Source organism: Phaenicophaeus curvirostris, chromosome 7 (genome assembly GCF_032191515.1).
Source record: "Phaenicophaeus curvirostris isolate KB17595 chromosome 7, BPBGC_Pcur_1.0, whole genome shotgun sequence".
NCBI classification, from domain to species: Eukaryota; Metazoa; Chordata; class Aves; order Cuculiformes; family Cuculidae; genus Phaenicophaeus; species Phaenicophaeus curvirostris.
In genome coordinates, this window is record NC_091398.1 from 36857728 (window position 1) to 36879328 (window position 21601).

The 21601-nt window shown below is 35.3% G+C and overlaps 1 protein-coding gene across 1 annotated transcript in view; it reads right to left on the minus strand.

Moving 5' to 3' along the window:
• The window catches only part of LRP1B (LDL receptor related protein 1B), a 699724-nt gene that overhangs the window by 241998 nt on the left and 436125 nt on the right, over positions 1 to 21601 (minus strand). The window contains exons 9-15 of the mRNA XM_069861579.1: positions 20220 to 20391; positions 18083 to 18226; positions 16479 to 16715; positions 12280 to 12460; positions 9218 to 9437; positions 6487 to 6676; positions 911 to 1033 (exon numbers count right to left, since the gene is read on the minus strand). Coding sequence (XP_069717680.1) covers positions 911 to 1033; positions 6487 to 6676; positions 9218 to 9437; positions 12280 to 12460; positions 16479 to 16715; positions 18083 to 18226; positions 20220 to 20391 — 1267 coding nt within the window. The remainder of the gene's footprint in view (positions 1 to 910; positions 1034 to 6486; positions 6677 to 9217; positions 9438 to 12279; positions 12461 to 16478; positions 16716 to 18082; positions 18227 to 20219; positions 20392 to 21601) is intronic.

Consider the following 21601-nt stretch of genomic DNA (forward strand, 5'->3'; position numbering starts at 1 on the left):
TGCTTACTTTCCATCTTACAAGTGGTAAGTCCACCTTCTAGTATTTTCTGCTAAAACGAAAAATAGTTTTCTTTAGCAATAGCAATGGCTCTGCCAGCCATGCATTTGGGTCAAATCCAAGGTAACTGCAAGCTCAATACTTTTCATTTGGTTATGAAATAATCCTTACACTCCTCTACTCAACTGATTGCAGGAGACTTATGTCAAGATTTACACACTATACTTCAAGAAACAGATTGATCAGATAAGAAAAAAAAAAGAGAATTCTGAGTAAGTTACAAATATTAGGCCTAAACATTTTTAAAAATACCTGTATTATCTGTTGAGTTATTATTTTTAATTGAAAATGTCACATTTTATTATTGCACATTTTTATAAGTGGCAGTTCAATGAAGGTATCCATTGAAGACATGCAAGTAGAAGGCAGATAAATTTGTGTAGTGTGTGTCTGGATGTATTATATATAAATATATGCTTGGCATCTTTTAAGAACAGTAACAGCATGAACAGTTTTTGTCAGCTTTCAATTTAAGTTACTTAGTTCATATAACAATCTGAAACCAATTTATACAGATTTAGTTAGAACATCATCTAGTATTTCTGATATCCTTTAAAAGAAGTTGGTGAAATAGTTAAGTGCTTTATTGTATCAGACATTATGAAATATTTTCCAATACATTTTATCCTCAAATGTTTTGTACTTAATGTTTTGTCTTTTTTGAAAAAAAAAAAAAATCTCTTTCCTATATTTAATAATTTCTTTTAAATTAGAATCTTTATTCAAGGAATAGTTCTTTGTCTTCCAGGACTGCAAAAAGCCTCTAGGAGGCTGTGCTGTCTTGTTTTGTTGTCAGATTTGACTTGATCCCTTAACAGTACTATCAATTCAGATATTATTTAAAAATCTTACTCATGCAGGTTGTACTGTTTTCCTCCAATAGCTGATTATCAGCACAGGCACAAACTCTGCCTCCAGGAATGGCTAAACAAAGTGTGCTGCAGCCTCCATTATTAACACGACAAGCATTATCACCTGTGAAAAATAAAAAAAAATCAATTTTAAAACTAACAGCTATGTTAGAACTAGAATATTTTCTTTCAGAAAGTAAACACAGTAAAATTTTTTTTTTATAACTCTATTCCTCCCCTTTTTTGACACATTATTCTCATAGTTTAGTTACTGCAAGTTATAACATTTGAACAACCTTAATTACTGGTTGCAGTAAGAATAAAATAAACCCAAAAAACAAAACAACCACAACGCTACACCATCAGCTCACAATACTCTATCTCCCCTTTTTTATAAGTGTAACAAACATTAAAATATATTTAATGTGACATAACTACATGCACTTAGTTTTAAGAAATTGAACAGTATATAAAGGAATGTCCTAAAGTCTACTGGCATCTGCACATATTAAAAGAACACGACTACAAATGCAGAGTAGGAAAAAAGAGAAGGAAAGCATAAATTAAAAGTATGAGATCTATGGTGGATATTCCACTATTACTGAGCACATCTGCTGTTTCGCTGTATTCTTTTTCTGATATATTGTTTTTTTCTCAAAAGCTCTATACTGTTCAAATGAAGATACTGACAGCTGTCAGGTGTTTTAATCATCTGCCAAGGACCACTGTATCCTCACTACCGCATTTCTTAGGCAAGTAGGCTTAAAACCGAAACCCACTGAAGCAAATGTTACAATTTCTGTCACTTTGGTCATGACCCAATTGCTTAGATGTGCACTGCTGAGGGCATTCAACTTCTCATGATCAAAGCTCTGCTAATTTCAAGTGTTGGTGATAACTGACTATGACCAGGCAAGCTATAAAACTTCATGCCTGCTGAAACTTTAAATTATAACTACTTTTTCTCTTCCTCTTCCTTCTCTAGTGAGAAGCAAGTGTTTCTTCCTCTGCTCCTCCTTTTTAGGTGAACAAAACTTTCATCAGCTTCCTGGGTTAAAACAGATTCCACTTAATCCTTTCTCCTCAAAACACTATGACTTCACTTTTCACAGAAAATATAATATTAACTTCTCAGAGATAGCTGTAAATATGCACTTTCAACTGTCCTATCACAGCCATACCTACATGTGGAGGGAAACTTTTTCAAATTATCAAAGGAGCATCAGATAACCAGCAAATAAAGATTTTGAAACCTCAATGCATGCTACATTACGGACCTTGAGTATTTAATAATAATCATAAACTTTTTCCCGATCTACCATAACCGATTTCTTAAAAGCAAAATGTGCCTACAGTCCATTAAAACCCCACTGAACTTCCAAATAAATTTTTGTGATATAATTAGCACAGAATGCTATGGGAGTTCACTGTGGTACTTGTGCTTTCATTGTGCAGGGTAAAAGGGAGATGGCAAGAATTTAGCTGTATAAACAGGGGAAACCAGAAGTCTCCATGCAGCGTGAGGGCTGGTTTACAATTTTAGATAGAGCAGTTCCAACTTAGACTGGGCACTTTAAATAGCTTATTGGATATTGACCTTGTGTTTTAGACTACAAACCAAAATACTGTAAAAAACATCTTGGTTTACTTCATTACGTGTATGCACACAGAATCCCAAATAATACGAACAAAACATCAAAAGAGTAAGTATTTGCATCTAAATCTTGGAAAACTTCAGTTACAACACCACCTCAGCAAATGCAGACTTGAAACTATATCTTAACCAGGCCACCTGTTATCCAAATCAAAGAATATCAGTAACACAAAGACTTAAGAAGATATCAGAAGCGGCCAAAATGAACAAACAAAAATATAATATTCAAAAGTGAATCCAAACTTATAGAGCATAAGCCAAGGAAATTTGCAGTGATTTAATTAAAGAATACACATGAACTCGACAGACCAATAAAAAAAGAATAAGGCTACAGAATAAAAGATCATTTAAAACAAATATCCACAATGATAATGAAGTCCAATACAAGCTTAAAAAATAAATAAAAATTAAAACACTAGATCAAAGTCAACTGTCTGCTTTTGAAGATAAAAAGTTCCAACTTAACCTCATAATTGGGATGACAACCTACAGCTAAGTAAGTGATAAAAGAGAGGAAGACACCAAGTGTTAAGGATACAAGATCCCAGATAAAAAGGTTTACAAAGTGAGTTTTAACGAAGTCTTCAGCCTGAATGCGCAATGAGACCTTCAGTCTCATCAGTCTTGCCAAAGAGACTCCTAGGCTTAAACTGCCTCCTGAAATGCAGTAGGCAAACAGGTTAAGTCTCTTTGAGCAAACTGTGCAAGTTTTTTAGCTCCTAAATATTTATGAAATTAAATTTCCCCAGCTGCTGTTCATAACAGCTATTTTATATGGATGTTCCTAAAAAAATCCCCAAATTTTAAAACTTTCAAAGATATTATCATATTTTTCATATTTTGCCAGCTTTTCAAAGACCTGCCACCTTGCATATGAATATATTAGGCTGATTCCAGTTTGATTAGCTAAAAAAAATTAAGCCAGAGTTAAGACACCAACATACCTGCAAGTCAGTCATTCTCAGGAAAAATAAAATATGGCAAGTGGATGCATTTGTTTAATCTTCTCATTTAAAATACACATTGAAGTATTTATTGCTGCTTAGTGAGCATTGTACCTCTATGTTTTCATGAGTGTTACTTTACATTTGCACCTCTCAATAAACGCCAACTCAAGTTTTGTAAGCCTACTTTGAGGACGGTACTTCACATACATAGATCAGTAGCCTAGGGCTCAAGCAGCTCTTCTTTGTAATCCAAGGAGTTAAAATATCAACTGATTTCAAAACCAGGCAACTTTAAGTGCTGTAAATGGACTTACACAAGAGTTACTGACATATGAATAGCAATCTCCCCTTTCATAGCAGTGGAAATACCCACAGGCCTTGGCAGGTTTATACACTGACTGTAAACCCATTCCTATGATTACCGTGCTTCCTGCCATCTCCTCATTTTTCAGGTACTCCTGATGCACAGAAAACAAAGACTGTGCCTAAGAAAGTAAGATGAATTCTAATCTCTGAAAGCAAGAAAAAAAAAGACAACAACAAAACATTCCTCTGTGAGAGGATCATGCCTCATGAGGTACAAAGACAGTGAAAAATACCCCTTCTTAAGGAGATACCAAAGAAGCTTAAAATTGGTACTCATAATAGCTAAGCAAAGCAGGACTGGCACGGTCAACTATCCTGTAAAAGACCTCCTAATAAAAAATGCCAGTCTCGATTCAATATGCCAAAATGAATTGACATGTTTTCTGCTTGTGTAGACAGTGGCAATAACAGCAGCATCAAAACAGCCACCTGAAAATAGCAGAGCCAAAGGTATCCAAGGTATGTGTGCATATGCTATAAAATATATATCATGCTATAACACTAACTCCTCTGTTTTTCCCTGTTCTACATATTCAGCCTATGTTTTGCCTTTTAAAAGACACACACAGAAAGAAACAAATTAATATTACTTTCTTTTTTAAAGATGCTTATGCTCTTTTGGGAACAATGCAAGATCTACCTCACTGAGCATGACAAACAGGGAAGATCCTAAAGGCTGTAATTAGCTTATAAAATTCCAATTGCAATTTCAAACAAAGAACACACTAATGAGCCAAATTTGCTGTCTCAAGATTCAAGCTCATTCAGCTAGAATGTCTAAGAATTAATATTTTAGTATTCTATTTCTGGTGTTAGCGTATGGAAAAGGTAATAGCAACAGCATTAATTTCCCCTTTTTTTTCTCCTAAAAAACAAAGCAATTTTCTGAGTACTGAATAAAGCAGCAGAAGTATTCAAAGCAATCACTGTGTCCTCTCCTAGCAGACACAGTTCAAAGTATTCCAGAATTTGTCTGAGCTGAGGATAAATTTGAAGCAGATTTTCCCTTAAAAAAAAACAAACAAAACTAAGAAACCCAAACACATCATGTTTTCACATGACTTTGGAAGTAAGAGAGTCCCTGAAGAGCATCTGTGATAAGAGACACACTTTTACACAGCACAGTACTACACATGCTACATGAAAATGTAGATGTTACAATATCAGAAAAAAGAAACTTTCAGCATTGCTTTTATGCTCCTAGAACCAATTACAAGCTTGCAGTCTGGAACTCAGAACTCCATAATATCAATGACTTTCCCTAAGAAAGTCTTACTGCACATAAAAAAATACTATTCAGCAGGAAAGGGAAGACTTCACATTAACCTGTTGTAAAGAAAATCACTAAGCTTTTCAGTAGGGCCTCAGATGGTAAAGAACGACATAGTAAAAAAGGTTTTTTCCAACCCTGGAAAAATCTGGAAGAGATACTTCTAGATAAAGAAAAAGTATTTGTCTTGTCCAAAGAATATCACTGGAATATCTAAGCTTTCATATTTAGAAAAGTTTAAAATGAAACATAAAATTAAATAACCCTACTCATGCAGATATTACAAGCCAAATATTTTGCCCACATGTATGTACTTTCCATTTTATAATTTAGCATAATTTTGAAAACTAAACTGCTTGTTCAGTTTGTAAATCGCCAGTTGATTTTTTTGCTGGATGTAAAAATAAATAAATACAACTAGACAGAAGAAAAAATGCAGTATATTCGGTATTTAAAACCTCTGAAATAAAACCTATGCAAAATATTTAATCAGTATATACATGTAAAATATTCACTATACTTTAATATATATGGGCATATATACAGACACAGAAATGTGTATATACACATTCAGCATATATCAATATGTTTGCAACAATTATAAAGGCTAAATATTTTTCCAATTGTTTTGATTCAATCCACTCAGAGCAACCGATGATACTTGTGCAAAGTCATTTATTGACTACCATTGACAGAGAGACAGTCAAATCTTCCAAACACTAAAAATAGGTGGTACAAAGTACTCATAACAGATCCTGTAAGCTTTAAAACATTAAACAATAATAATAATAAAATCACTGCTTTAACAAGCACATTTTTACAATGTATCTGTACTAAGTAACTTTTGGATAGATAGTGATATTTACATTTTGTTACTTTTCTGGTTCGTATACAGAATCAAAGGTAGTAGGAGTGCCGACAACCTCAGTCACTGATTTTCCTTTAGGAACTGTGGAACTGGAAATGTTCTAATGTCAAAACGGTTGATCTATAGAGATGTGATGTATTGACATTGATGTTTAGTATGGTCACTTTTAAACTGTATTTTATACTATTTGATACTTTCACAGCATCTCTTTGACACACAAGAAAAATGGCACTAAAAGCAGTGTAAATACAGAGAAGAAATTCAGACAGGTATAATACTTTTATTTACTTCTTAGTAAGTAGGAGGTGATCCATTTCAACACCAACAGATTAAAACATCAGAAAGTATCTTTCGCATGTAATAAGTCATATCATTTTTTCTGTTGCTGCTCATCTAGTCACCTCAAATTTCCAGAAGACTGTAAGGGGAAACATCCTTTTATAACAGACCTTTGGAGAAATCATATAAGTACCTTGCTGTTTACGTGGATCATATATCTGGAGCCCAAACAAAGGTGGCCTCTCACTTCTTAACAGCGTCACATTCCTTGTAACCAGATCCAACTGGAAAATTGACCCATTCATATAATCTGTCCAGTAAATATAATTTCCATGATGTGATAGTCCAAAAGGATGATTCAAATCTTTTCCATTGTAAACTACCTGCAATTAATTAGTGGGAGGTGAGCATTATCAACATTAAAATAATAACTATTTTTTTCTTCATACTCTGCAGAGGACATAAAATGGGAAATAGGAAAACCAAGGGAAGTGGTGTGCCCAAACATAATCCCTTAATGCAAAAAAATCACATAAAGAGTGTACAGCCATTCTGTGCGCCAGCATCAACATCCAACTTCAACATTTCATGTAATATGTTATATATAATATACCTATATATATTATATAGGTAACCATGCAATCACTACGTTTAGTAAATATCTACTTCCTCCCCTGGCAAGGAAGCACGGTTCTTCATATAACGTTAAGAATCTGTCAAGTATATCAAGTATCTGCTTCAACAAAAACAGTGCATATGAGGAGTTTATTTTCCGTGAAGTGTGAAGTAGGCACAGAGATTGCAAAAATACACAAAACAAAGGCCACGGTTAGTTCCCAAAATACGACAAACTATTTCCATGCATCTTCTGTTTATTAACTTATACACCAAACTACAAATTACATTTGTTTTATTGGCTGTGGAAATATTGTAAACCCACATCATTTTCTATAGCTTCAGTTTCAGGACTTTTTCATAAGAACCGCAGCTACCACTACATAAGAGTTGTTTGATAGAGAGGAATGGTTCAGAAATATTCTCTATACTTACAGAACGAAAACACAATTTTAAAAAGAGTTTAAACTTACCATCACGTAAATTGCAGTAATTAGAACTATTTACTATAAAAAGACAGAAAACTGCAGAACTCTTTATCATCTACTTTTAGGAGCCCTGCCTTTAAGACTTCATAGCAGCTGCCATTTGGAATGAGTAGGTTCTAGTCATCATCTACTGGCTGGGGTCCTTGCGTGACTTAATGCGCAACAGTATTTCTATCTTGCCTCTGGCCAAAGAAGGAAGCAGTTCATCAGACAGCCTAAATTATCTCTATTTAGAGACACAAACCCAAGAGAACAAAGACAAAGCCAACTAAACCACAACTACTTTGAGGTGAAAAACATCACCCTCTTTTTCCCTTCAAATTTCTTCTTTGGGCTTGGAATTATCAGTTAACTGTCGGTCAATTACTGATCAACGACTGGTGAAACACTTGTAGGATCTCCTCACCCCCAAAAATCTTCACTATACTGATATGGAATTAAAGATGCTATTGACTCAGCTATATTTTGACCAAAATATTAACAAAAAAATTATTCAACACCAAAAGCAAGTATGTTCTAGCTATTTTTGGACATATATTTTGATCAAAGAGGTATACATTTTATTTATATCACGAGACCATAGAAAAATACTTTAAAAGCCAGAACCATTCTGTGACACTTCAAAATAAAACCTGTAGAGATGGGCACTTATTATTCACTGGTTCTAGTGGGAAGCAAAACCAGCAAATCCAGCAGCTCCATATGGAATCCAGCAGCGGCATTTAACCTTCCTAGACCTATTCTGTCCAGGAACTTCTCAGGAAGTCTACCTTGATTCTTAGACAAGGATCTCCAATTAAAAAAAAAAAAAAAAAGTCTTTCTGCCAATACTCTTAGCCCCCACTCCAATACAGGACTTTAATGGATTTGGAACAAAAGTAGAAGTGTTAAATGTAAATCCTCCCCTAGTCACTATAGCAAATTACAATGCTACAGCATCAATACAAGCTTAACAACAGCTCATTCAAGACAAAGGATTTTAAAAGCAATATCAAAGCAACATGAGCTTGAACAGGGATGAGTTCCAGGGAGGACTGTGTCTACAGTTACCACTTTCAGTACTAGAGAATTGCATGTTGGTCCCACCAAGGACATCATGCAGTGGGAATCATAAGCGAAAGATAAATGAAAAGTCATAAGTTATGTGCATTTTGTGACGAAACGTCCCATGCAAGGACTTAATGCCTGGAATTCTCAAGTAGCTGTGAGGTTTCAATTGTCAGGGTACTAATTTTATGAAGCAGATGCTAAACCTTCCCTGAATTATCAGACTCCAGTCATAGCTTTATATGTTTTCCAGGTATCTATTCCGTGCACGTTACTTCTACAGAACAACACAGAACACTATATACAGACTCATACCTAGCAAGTAGAACCATTAGCAACAACTAAAACACTCTCTTCCCCATCTTTGACTGCAGTTGAGTGCTTCCCCTCAACATGTTACCACAAATGCTCAAATAAGGTGCCGATTCATCAAAAGCAGCTTATCCAGTGAAGTTAAACGAAAGCCTCTCTCTGGAAGAGCCAAAAGAAGTTCTTTTCTATTGAAAAGCTCTGTGTAGCTTTGTGGCTCAATCAAAATGTAACTCATTGTCACATGAGAAAAAATAGATTAAAAAAAAAAATCAACTTTTGTGTCACGTTCTAAAGATGAAAATGTTAAGCTTTATTAGTCTTCTACAGGAGACTGCCCACACTGCGTGGACATGCTGCAGAGTTATACGGACTTTAGAAAGCTTGAAAAGTATTTTTAACATAACACAGTAAAACTCAAAGAAAGAGCATGCCTGTGACAAAACAGCAGTATTTTTCTTTTACCTTTCTGTCAGTTCCATTCAAAAATATCCTTTCAATGTGATCATAATAGGCATCACACCAGTATAATACATTGGCTTGATAGTCCAGAGTTAAACCATTTGGCCAAAGCATCTTTGATGTTACAAAAATCTGCCGACTGTAGCCATCCATCCAAGCCTTCTCAATTCTTCCCACACTGTCATCTATTTCATCTTCTTCCCAGTCTGTCCAATACATCCAGCTATGAAATTATAAAAATGGACATTCAGATATCATTGTAATCACGTGAATTACACTGCAGACTCTTAGAAGAAATTTGCAACTGGATATCCACAAGCCAGAGCAACACTGGATTTTAGACGCTTCTTTCCACTGCAATTTCTAGAGCTGTGTTTATGTTCCCCATGTATGGGTTGCTGCTGAAATGACATTGAGTTTTGTTCATATTGTCATGAATTACATAAACACGAAATGGGCTAACGTTTTAAGACCTTATTAAATAACACCAGAATTAGGATTTTTTTTTAAGTCAACAATTTTATTGACTTCATCACAAAGTACAACCTCTTGCTGTTTGTTTAGGTATTTTTTCCAAGTCTAATTTGCCTTCTGATGCAAATCTGCTTTTCATTACCCTTAATACTATCAAAAAAGCTTCAATACATGAATTAATTGCACTCTAGTTTAATAGCTACAGGATAACCTTGACATTCTGTGAACTTCACATCTGCATGAAAGCAGCTAAATTACTCAAAAAACTGTTATGAGCACTCTGTCCCTCATAGAAAATGTTTAGAAAGATAGATGGCTATAAAAATAATTTGAAAAATAGCTAGCAGGCAATTTTATCATAGTTTATGGTGCAGCTATGTAGTTAACCAAAACAACTCTGAAAAATAAATACCTATGCTACTTTGGAAAAATTAAACAAGCATTGCAGTAAGTCATCTAAAACTATTAGCTCAGATGAGTTCTCTGAGCCATTCTTTACTTGATTTTATAGAACACATTTTACATTTTTTTCTTTCCTTATTTTATTACAGATTTTGTTGATGACAACTTTGATATTGGCAACTTAAAATATACAGCTTGAACTCATACAAAAATCTGAGGGTAGCAAATATGTAAAGAAACATCTCTCTCTTTTTTTTTTTTTAATCCCAAAAAAGAAAACCTGATTCCTGGTAAGAAATACTGAATCCTGTATGTGGTCCATGAAGTGTCTAAATTTCAGATCATGAGATGCACAGTGACATCAATATCCTGAATACATTTACTAGTTAGTAGACATTCACTTTTAAAGTAAATTCTAGGACTCTAACTATTAAGCATTAAGTAGAAGAGGAACATCATATGGAACTTAAATGAATCCTACTTGTTAAACTTGTTACAATTTAAGTGATATTTATGTGCCTTACCTTTGATTTCTGAAGATTTACGTTTTTGAAATTCTACAAATATCTGAAATACCTTGTGTGATCATAACACACTTAACCTGTCTGTATGTTGAAGAATAAAGTCCTGGCATTTAAATTCTAAATTTACAAAGGAATGAAACACCAAAGTGAAACAGTTTTCTCATCAAATCTGTGTAAATGATGCAAAAACTATTGGCCAAAGTTTTATGCAAACACGCTTCTGTGCAAGCATAAATTTGGGATTTTGTATAAGAAATTGGAAAAGATAAAGAAAGAATTGCACCATCATTACACAGGTTTACTGATACGCAAATCTATCTTTTTTTGTTTCTTCTCTGTCTTTTCCAAATCACCCACTAGGAGGCTGGTTTGGGTTCATTAATTATTTTTGTAAATACATACTAAGAAAATGAACCAATTCTTTTTTATCCGTGAGGCTCGTAAACTTCACTGCATGTTTGACTCAAACAACACTAGGTTTAGTTGTAGAATTCTAAAACCTGAGTATGTTCTACAGCTCAGGCACAGATATAGGTCAATATGGTATTTATTTTATTGGAAGAACAAATATGTTTTCCAATCCATTTACATGACTGCTTAATAGCAGTTGCTGAGCTTTTCTCCATTAACTTTTTGTCTGTACTTATTCTAGTTATCACGTCACAAGCTAAAACATGCTTACAGTAACAGACATTTACATTAATGTGCTTTAATTGTATCTCAAAAGGCACTTAATGTTTCTACACTGGTAAATCGAGACCAATATTTTCTAAACATAATTAAAACATCATAATAAATGCTATCCCTTGGGAAGAGCTTCCATGAGAAGTATAATCACGAAGGGCACACTATTTTATCACAGAAGCGTTCTATATAATAGGCCTTTCCAGACAATAGATCTTCATACACTATTTCCTGTGCTATGCATTTACTGAACTGGAAAATTTAACAAAGTAATTGTAGGTACAGTTATGCTTTGTGGTCTGATTTTACATCCTTACTGTCTGATCTTAATTAATTGTAGCCTTTCCACAGCCACTTCTGTTCAAAGGACAAGCTCAAAAGTGAAAACCTGATAGTATAAATATATTCTAGTAGTAGGAAGACAGTAATCAATCCAGCTACACTAGGATCACCTGCCTACATCGTTCACCAGCAACAATTTCCTGAATTAACAGTGAATTTTTAGGTAAACCACAACTATTCTGTGCTAATATAACATTCATTTTATTATGCAGCCTATCACATTTAATTATGCTTGGGTGTAATGAAAAGTATCTGTCTCACTTATTTTATAAACAAATGCATACAAGGATACGGTTATAATTATTTCCAGAAATTGAGACTTACAAAGGGAGAAATAAAGGAGAGCATTATAAAGTTCACTTAATATTAACATACATACAGGTCTGAAAAACTCAATTTGTTTGAGAATGAGGTGAATCACATTCAAATTAACTCGACATAGATTTAACGGTGTCTGGGCATACACATCCTTCTGAAGTTTTCAGGCAAGAATGCTGGGCAGGAATTGCAAATATTTTAGACAACTGTAGAATTACAAACTACTCGATGACTCTACAAACCCCAATCCCAAGCAAAATTCTGTCCCATATTTATACTACAAAGACCCACATTAATAATGTAAATTAGTCTACTTCATACCCATTGACGGGATCAACAACAATTCCTCTAGGATGGGACATGTCACCCTCCAACAATGTTTTTCTACTCTGAGCAGCTTTTTCCAGTCTGGCTACAGCAATAGTTTTCCTGTGGCCATCATTTGTCCAATAAAGGTTATTTCCAATCCAGTCCACTGCTATGCCTTCTACATTATCAAGGTCTGTTGAGAGAGAGAAGACAGTAATAAAAGATTAATTTATATGTTTCTGTTCTAACATTATGCAGTAGTATAAGCAATGGACAATATGTGGTCTGTGTGGCTAAACTAGAGTGTTCCTTGAATCTCAAATATATTTGCTGTGCTTGTCGGAATTAGTCTGTGCTGAAAACACCTTACAAAAGATATAAAGGTCATACAAAAGGTCATATTACTTAAGTATTAAGCCATAAGCCGTCATATGTAAATGAATGCTATTCCTGGGCAAATCACTATTTAAAAAAACTCTACTTGCTTTTAACCCTAATTAGCAATATCGCTCAGTCAAGAATAGCTTCCAGGATCAGCTCTAGATTCTAAATTATCTTGGTTTCGCCCAAATCACAAGTTTCATTCTTATTAAAAAAATACTCAAAAGGGGCATTTACACTTGTTCCACTGTCCCTTGACCTTGCAAAACACGGGAGCAAGAACATCACAACAGTCTGAATTATTCTCCATAGCTAAGTATATAACCAAACTATTACTACAGTGAGCAACACATGAGCAAAAAACAATGCTACTCCTGGACGTACCCACGGGCTCACAAGTTTGAGGGTGGTAGAGCTCCATCCAGAAGCAAAATGAGTCACCAGTGTACATTCCACACAGCGCAAGGTTTGAGAAGTGGTGAAACAATTCTCCAAGCAACATCTTTTCTCTCGAGCTTAGACACTACTCTGTAACATTAACTGAATTCTGACCTCTCCCACATGAGCACAACTCCTTAACTGAGAGCATAAGGTCTCTAAAAGGTTTTCCACCTCTCTTCATCATATCCTTCCCCTTCTCTTTCAAAAATATCTCAAAGTCCAAGGGCGTAGGATGGAATCTAGAGAATTTCCAGCCATGCTCTCCTGGCCTCTGTAGCGTTGTGAAGGTTGAGGCACTCTCAAACTTCAGACATCGTTCTTTGTTGTGCAGCTTATCTTACACCATCATGCTTCTCCAACTGTGGTCACCCCCTCGTATACAGGATGAGCCTGCCATTTGCCAGGTGATACCAGAAGACTGTTAATACTCATGGGAGGGATGGCGTGTGGGCCATGGCTTTGGTGGCCACCACCTTTTCTGGTCCCTCTCCATCACCTGTAAACAGGCTCTAGCAGCCTGAGCGTCTGTCATTTGCCTATCCTCTTTTCCCTAGTTCCTCCAAGGAGCATTTATCCTAGCAGAATGGAGTTATACCACCCTATGAACCCCTCCACCAGCCAACACTGAAGCCCTGCTGAACACAGGGCAGTGTTCACAAGTGGCACCTGCCCCAAATCTCCTGAACTGTGCCAGCAGCACCTCTGCTGATGCCCTGTAACAGGGCTGGTTCCTGCCTCCAAGTGAGGGCATGAGCCCAGCTTAGAGCACTCAGCAACAGCCCCGTTAAGGGGCCGTTACAGTTAAAAAAACTGTAAAATACAATCTAACACCTTCAGTGACCTGAATTTTATATTATAATTCCTGTAACTACAGGAATTAAGGGGAAGTAACATCTCCAGGGGATGCTTTTAAATATATAGTTCTTTAAACATGGGGACAATTGAAGCCTGGACACTTTTGTATTCATGTGTTTAGAAAGCTGGCCCTTGACCATCTTTGCTAACATTTACAAATAAGTGATATAACACTTTGAGACTCACAGCAACCCCTAACAACATAAGGGGAATAAAGACAAGCATAATTAAAAAAAAAAAACCAAAACCCAAACCAAACCCAGAGTTTGCATCTATGTTATTTCAACTGAACAATATTTAAATGCCTTATTTGCTCCATGTTTTTATATAAAAAAAAAGATTTCACATGCAAATTTGAAACCTTAATTATAGTAATTCCTGTTGCTGATGTAAGTACATTGCTGTTGTAGTTGTGCCAACAACTGTAGGATAGGCCATGCTGTGAGCTGTCAAATAGTTATCAATACTACACAGCAGTTTGTTTCCCAAAGTAAAAAATAAGAAGTCACAGCTGAAACTATATATGGGAAATCAAACTCCAGCAGTGTTAGGTGCTCAGGGTTCTCAATTCCCAGTCAACAGCTCATAGGATCAGGCTCTCCTGTAGGCAAACTGTAATTATCTGAGTTACAGTGCTGTTTGAGCTAGCATGTCTGTTCCTTCAAAACCTGATAGTCACAAAAAATGACAACTTCCAATCTGAAAAGTGACACCTACCACAGATAATGTTCCTTAACAGCGTGATATTCAGAGAGAATATTAAACCACCTCCTGACCCACCTGATTTTCTGTAGTAGCCCTCCACTAAGGAATGATTTAATCTGTCCTGCTGAGTTCTTGAGAGCTGACAAGAATAAAAGCTCTGGTGGTATGGCTGGAGGCCATATTAATTTTTTAAATCATGAAAAGACATTAACAAGTGTTCCTTAAACAGACTTTAAAGTTACAAAACTACACAAAGTTCTGACTAACAATGTAAGCTAATGGGGAAGGAGTGGGGGGATAACAAGTGACTTTTTTTGGTCTTCATAAGTATAGGACCATCAATAATAAATATCGGATAATCCGAAACTCTTTAGGTATTGCACTGGAATTTTTGCTATGTTGTACTTCTGAAGAGTAACAATTCCAGTGAAACTTTATTTAAGAGTCTCTTCAGTTTGCTTATTTGGTACACAAAGTTCATTCATGTTTGATTAGACTACCTCCAACCTGTTCCACAGCTTTCAGCAAGGATAGCCCTTAGTGCTACCTTGTATTGTTTAAAGCTACATACTGTCTGCTCCTTACTCTATTCCATATTAGGATTACTTTGCTGTAAAATGAAATGTGATTTTAGTAGAAGACAGTCATCAATAGAAGTTCTATGATGTATATTATCCATTTCCATATGCAAAGTAAAATGAAGAATTACCAGATAGCTAGCTACCTTTTATTAAGCAATCACCACTATAAAGAACCTTCTGTTTCTTTGCAACTACTAATGAAGGGATCTTTGTGCAGTCTTGGGTCTGTGGAGAGACCTTCTACCAAACAAGCACCATACTACTGCAAACTGGAGATAACTTCGCTGAAATAAGTGGATTAAAACATGGGTTATGTATGACAAGGAATGAAAATCCTGGTGCTAAAACAATGTTATTCTAGTTACTTTCAGCGTCTTGAGCTTCAGTTTAGAAGTAAAGATATTAAGCTCTCTGAAGGCCAAGATGAATATTCATACTACTTATTTTCTTGGCTACTAGAAAATAATTACTGCGGAACGGATTTCAACTGAGGCAGTTGTTACCTCCTGCTGAAGCAGCTGCTCATAAAAAGGTTTCATAAAAGAAAAATAAATATGGGTTGATTAATTGGAGGTTTCATCACTGAAACAGCATTGAGTTTGATGAGGCTTTATTCTAGACAGGGGAAATCATGAAGTGTGGTTGGAGAGATAGAAACTAAAAAACTGTTGGTAGTTTCTTTCACTGTTATAATAAATGGTACAAACAATTAACGTTTAAAAAAAATGTTTAGGTCTTCCTGTTGCTTCTGCATATACAACAGAAAATGCATCAGGAAAGATAATGCTTTTTTCCTAATGAGTTTGCAAGCACTACTGGAAGTCTCAATTTTACCAAACTATTCAAATAAGCTCCAGAATCCACATTGTGAGACAGGTCAGAGGGAAGAAGTCCATGAAGTCCACAAGGACATAGGATGGCTCAGTGAACAATCACAAAACTATACCATGGATCCATTGTATCTAACAACCGAAAGAATATAGTGGAGATGTAGCAGTTACTCACTGGTGGGTATAAGCTTAAATGGCAAAGTAAAACTTCACAACAGAGCAACTTAACCAAACTTGATATTTCTGCACTTTGGAAAAATAAACAGGAAGTTTTAAAACAAATATCTCTAACTCTGTTGAAGTCTAGTTTGGGTCTGTTTTCCACGGGAGATTTAAATAATGCCTTAAATTATCTGCAAATGTCAGTTCAACCTCTCCTTAGTGGCATTCAGAGAATGTCACTATCAGCATTGCCTACCATCTTTGAGGATTGTTTCTCGCTCTGTGCCATCAATTTTCTGTCGTCCAATTAGGAAACTGGTAGTATCAGCAAAGTAAATGTAACTGGTTTCAGCATGGAAGTCCAGAGCACGAGGATTGACTAAGTTTTCTATAGGGATCATGTATTCATCAGATACTTTGGTATTCAGGTCCATGCCCCGTATTATTCCTGGGCGTCCCTTGCCATAAAAAAGAAACAATTCATTCTTTGGTCCTGCAAAAGAAAGATTACAAACATAAACAACTGATGCTGCCTAATCTTCCTTACGGTGCATAATGTCACTGTTTAATTAACTGGCATAATTAGTGGGGGAGCAGGAGTGTTATTCAATACCAAAAAATTAAACTTTCATATATATTCCGAAGGTATCTAAACTCGGGAAATCTAGCTAATTATGCTACCTTAATTAAAATACAAATTACTTCAGCGTGTTGCTTACACGTAATTATTTTTTTTCTGTAAAAGTTCACACTGAAAAGCCATGCTAGATCACCAAATAAGTTTGGATCTGCTTGAAATGGACATATATAGCTTTGTAGGCATTTAATTTTACAATTCATTAGGATTTATCAGGGTAATGTTGACCATGGCTGAAGTAATAATTGAATCTACCAACACCATAAACTCCAGCAAATACAAAACACCTTTTTTTTTTTTTCCAGCTGAAGTTTCTTAGAAACAATTAAGACAAAGGATTACAGTAAATTTCTTTCAAAGGGAAAGGGATACAAGAAATCAACATGCACAGTTCTTGCATACTGGGATACAAAACGTGGATACCACTATTTCCCATTTCTGAGGGGATTTTTACAATTCAATCAAGTAGGTTAATTAAAAATGATGCTTAGTAAGGTAATTTTCTTTCCTTAAAGATACTTATAAATATCCTTAGAACTATTAATATACCTCAACATTCTCTTAAGATATATACCTTGTTGGAATTGTTGCTGTAAGTCATATGACATTTGACTGAGGGCAAATATATCCATGTAGCAGCATCCAAACTATCTACTTGCATGCCTTTCATCTGAACTAAATCAATATCATTTGATCAAGGAACCAGAAAAAAGTAAGCATTTTCAAAAACTTTCAGGACTACCTGCTTGACTGTAGGTGACCAACAGATCATGTATAATGTTCGGCAAAACTGTAGTTTCACAAAGCATTATGAAAAACACCCTGCTTGATTTATTCACATAAATAGTCTGCTTCTAATTTTACCCATACAATCAGATTGTAACTCAGATGTGACAAACTATTTAACAGCATCTGCCTATGCAATGTGAGAAGTCATAGTATGCAAAGAAAGAGTAAGACCGATTAACTTCAAACTTGTAACAGTTTTTAGAATTCTTTAAACAGCTTCCCAGGTTTAATTTGTGAAAAGCAAGCCAAACCAAAATCATTTTAAGGGAATGAAAGGATTGCATGAGCAAAGTATCAGGTATATGTTGCAAACAAATTTCAGCCCCAAAGAGTCCATTTATTTTCTATTGTTATTGATAAGGATGTTAAATAACACCCAGAACTATATCCTGATATATTAACATCTGGAACACACTTTGATTCCAATAACATACTTTTGCATGACTTGCCATCATTCCCCAAGATGAAGCCAGTCCTGCAGCGACAAGTCCGTGCTTTATAGTTGCTGCTAAGCAGACAGATGTGTGAACATCCCCCTGGCATTCCATATGGGTCCACTTCACATGCATGGCTTCTGACTACGGCAAGTGAAAAACAGCACAATTGAAATCCATTTAAAGCAAGATAATTATATGCATCAGCATGTAGAAATTTAGACAGGGAAAAAAAGGAAATTTATGTGACAATAAATAATTCCCCAGAATATAGTTACACTAGAAACTAGGATTTATTTTTTTTTTAAAGATGATACCCAAGCCAGACAAGTGATCCAAAGGCCATCTTATATACCCATCATTATATACAATCACTTTATTTTGGAATAAGATTCTGCACAGCATTTGCCAGGTAGCACTCCCCTGGAGCGTCTGACACTTTTTCCATTTTTTATTTGTTGCTTTGGTTCATTTGGCTGGTTGGTTGGCTTTTTGAGAACAGAGAGTGAATTCTATGCCAACGCAGTTTGCTAGTCATTCAACTCCATTAGACAGCACCTTTCAGGGGCAGACACCTGTGCACAAACTAGAGAACAGAATGAGCCTTGTAGTATTTTTCAATATTTGTACAGCTGGGCTATAAATCCAGCTGAAGAAGCCAAAGAATTCCTTCCCCTTGATTTCATACTTTCAAATACATGGTTCTACATTAGTATACTAATAAACTAAATTCATTTTTTTAAACTCTTTAACATAAGTATGACGAGAAAACAAAGTCTCCCCATCTATCCAACATTTACTAAGCTGGCTTACAACAGATCAACAGTATCTTAGCTCAAAACACGTTTTTCTCTTCTTTATCTTTCCCTCAAGCTTTTAAAAAACAAACAAAAACAAAAAATGTATTCAAGTGAGTTTGGGTCGATATTGTTAAAGCTGTACAGAAACTCTACCAAGCTGACACAGCCTTTACAGCAAATCTTGACAAGCAACAAACATGTTCATTCAAAACAATAGAAGTAACAAAATGAACAAAGGGCAAGAGGAATAGAGTCATCACAGGATGTAATAAAAGATTACGCTGTGCTCATGTCTCTCCTCTATTCAACCTCTGTGCCTCCCTTAGGGGCACAAGAGGGGAGCCTACAGCAAGTAGAGAGTTTTTGCAGCCTCCTTCAGTCACCAACATCTGCAAATCAATGCCTTCAGCTTGAGGGTGAAAATTAGTTCACTCAGCCTACATCAATTTATAGTTTGTTCCCACTTCAGAAACTTCTCTAGAGCATTCAGTCTGTTTAATCACATTGACATTTATCACCAGAATTGATGTGTTAGCTTTTCTGTCCAAGCAGTCATAGAAACGGTTTATTGCTGTCAGTCACATCAAAAAATTCTCAGAAAGCATCGCTGTCCACATTTGAGATCTCACTATCTTTACACAAAGTTCCCCCAAATCGCTGATTTTCTGAATGCAGAAAGCACGCGGCCACAGCCACGATTAGAGTCACACAGGACTAAGGACCTCAGAAATTGCTATTTGACCAACAGCTCTGAGATTACATAAAGTTTTTCATTTGACTCAAAAATGAAGAGTCCTTTTATGGAAGGCAAAGACGATATTTATATAAACTAAGGAAAACTGCAATTTCTTATCTCACCTCACCAATTGCTGTGCTGGCAGTTCACCAGGCTAGCCGCTCACATCTACCATGCTTTTTTCGCAACCCTGAAAATGAGGGCTTTATTGAGTTTTGTCTGTCTGAAAAGCAGGCCCAGAGTAACCAGGAATCTCTGAGGTCTGAGACCAAATCATGTGGATGGTATTGGACACCTAACAGTTTTGAAGGTGTTAAATTCTGAAAGCTTTGTGTGTGTGAAGTAAAAAACTTGCAGACCAGGGCTCCTTGGTGGTTCTACCAGCTGAATGCTCAGGAAGCGGTTGCGTTAGGAGCTTAGAGATGTAGGAAAACTGCCAGAAAACAAAGAAAATGGGGCAGACCAAGAAGGAACAGAGTTTTGGCAGAATGAAAAATTTTCACTTCATCTTCTGATACGTTTTTCTGGAAGAACCTTTTAAACCACGTATCTACCTAATACCTGGTTTGACGTTTCCTAGAAAGAGGAATTTAGGTCTTACCCGCTGTTTGAATTCTTTTCTGGTATACACGGATCTCTTTAGCATTGTCAAGTTTTGCAAGAGACTGAACATCAGTGCCATTGTATCTATTTATTCGTAAAATACTCAGGTTATCTGAATTAACTGTATATAAATAGTTTTCAAATACTGCCAAACCATGAAGATGCCTAATCTGAAAGAGAAAAAAATGATTAATTATTTTAGCTGAATATTTCAGGTATATCTCATAACCTGTAAACACCAAACAATACTGTCATTTATACATGCTAAACTGCACAAAAGGATTTCTGAATAAGTTAATAGATATTTGTAAATAATAAACACAAAGTATAACTCATGTTCTTGTAGTCTGAAGTTTATAAGCTTTGTACAAGAAAGGAAGAAAATTTCATAAACATTTCATAAACATTTAGCAATCCAAATTACTTTATCCTTTGAATTTCCCAGTTTGTCTTTTAAATAAAGAACTTCCACATTCTTTAAGCGCAACAGCTTATTTTAGTATTAACTAATATTGACTAATAACAACTAAGAAAATGCTAGTTACTATTAGTTAACTGAACTAGTAAACACAGCACATACAGATATTTAAAACACACTTTTTATGTTGAACTTATGTATTTTTTCATTATGTTAAGCAAAGAGTGCAAGATATGCCCACTGAATATTTTCTTAAGTAAATGAATGGATAAAACAAATTCCCATAGCTACGATTGCATTTCTTTTGTGTTGGTGGATTTGTACATGACTGTGGTCACATGGTACTTTCTTAAAACTTGAATTCTAAAATAGCATTATTCTGCGAAGTGCTTGGTACATTGATTAAAAATTACCTAACATTATTCAGTCATCTGATCACAGCTCAGGCATGAAGTGTTCCATAATCTAGCAGTTGTGCTTTATTTATAGACTTAGAAAACAAAGTGTCTCATTGACAACTCTGAAAGCTGAACAAATTAAAGAGAATTTGTTGGCAGATGTTCAGATATTCACAGGTTGAATATCTTATTAGTTTAATCAATAAACTGGTCACCACAAAGTATTTTCTTAGCTCATTTACTCACAAATCCAGATATACATCATAAAAAAACCCCCATATATATATACACCTAGAAATTAAAATCAAATAGAAATTCATTCCAATTATAACAAGATGGAGAACAGCCTTGAAAATGATACATCTGTACCAAATTGTTGAATTCTACTCTGCATTATAATCCTGTTTTCCCTACTTCCATTTGTACTCAGTTTAAAGCTTTATTATTTAACTCCCAGGAGAGCTTTTCTATATTTAAACTATTTACAATGCATTTTATAGTGACTTAATTTTTTGTATTTAAATCGAGCATATGTTGTTTTTCACATCTCATGAAGCTTTCTAG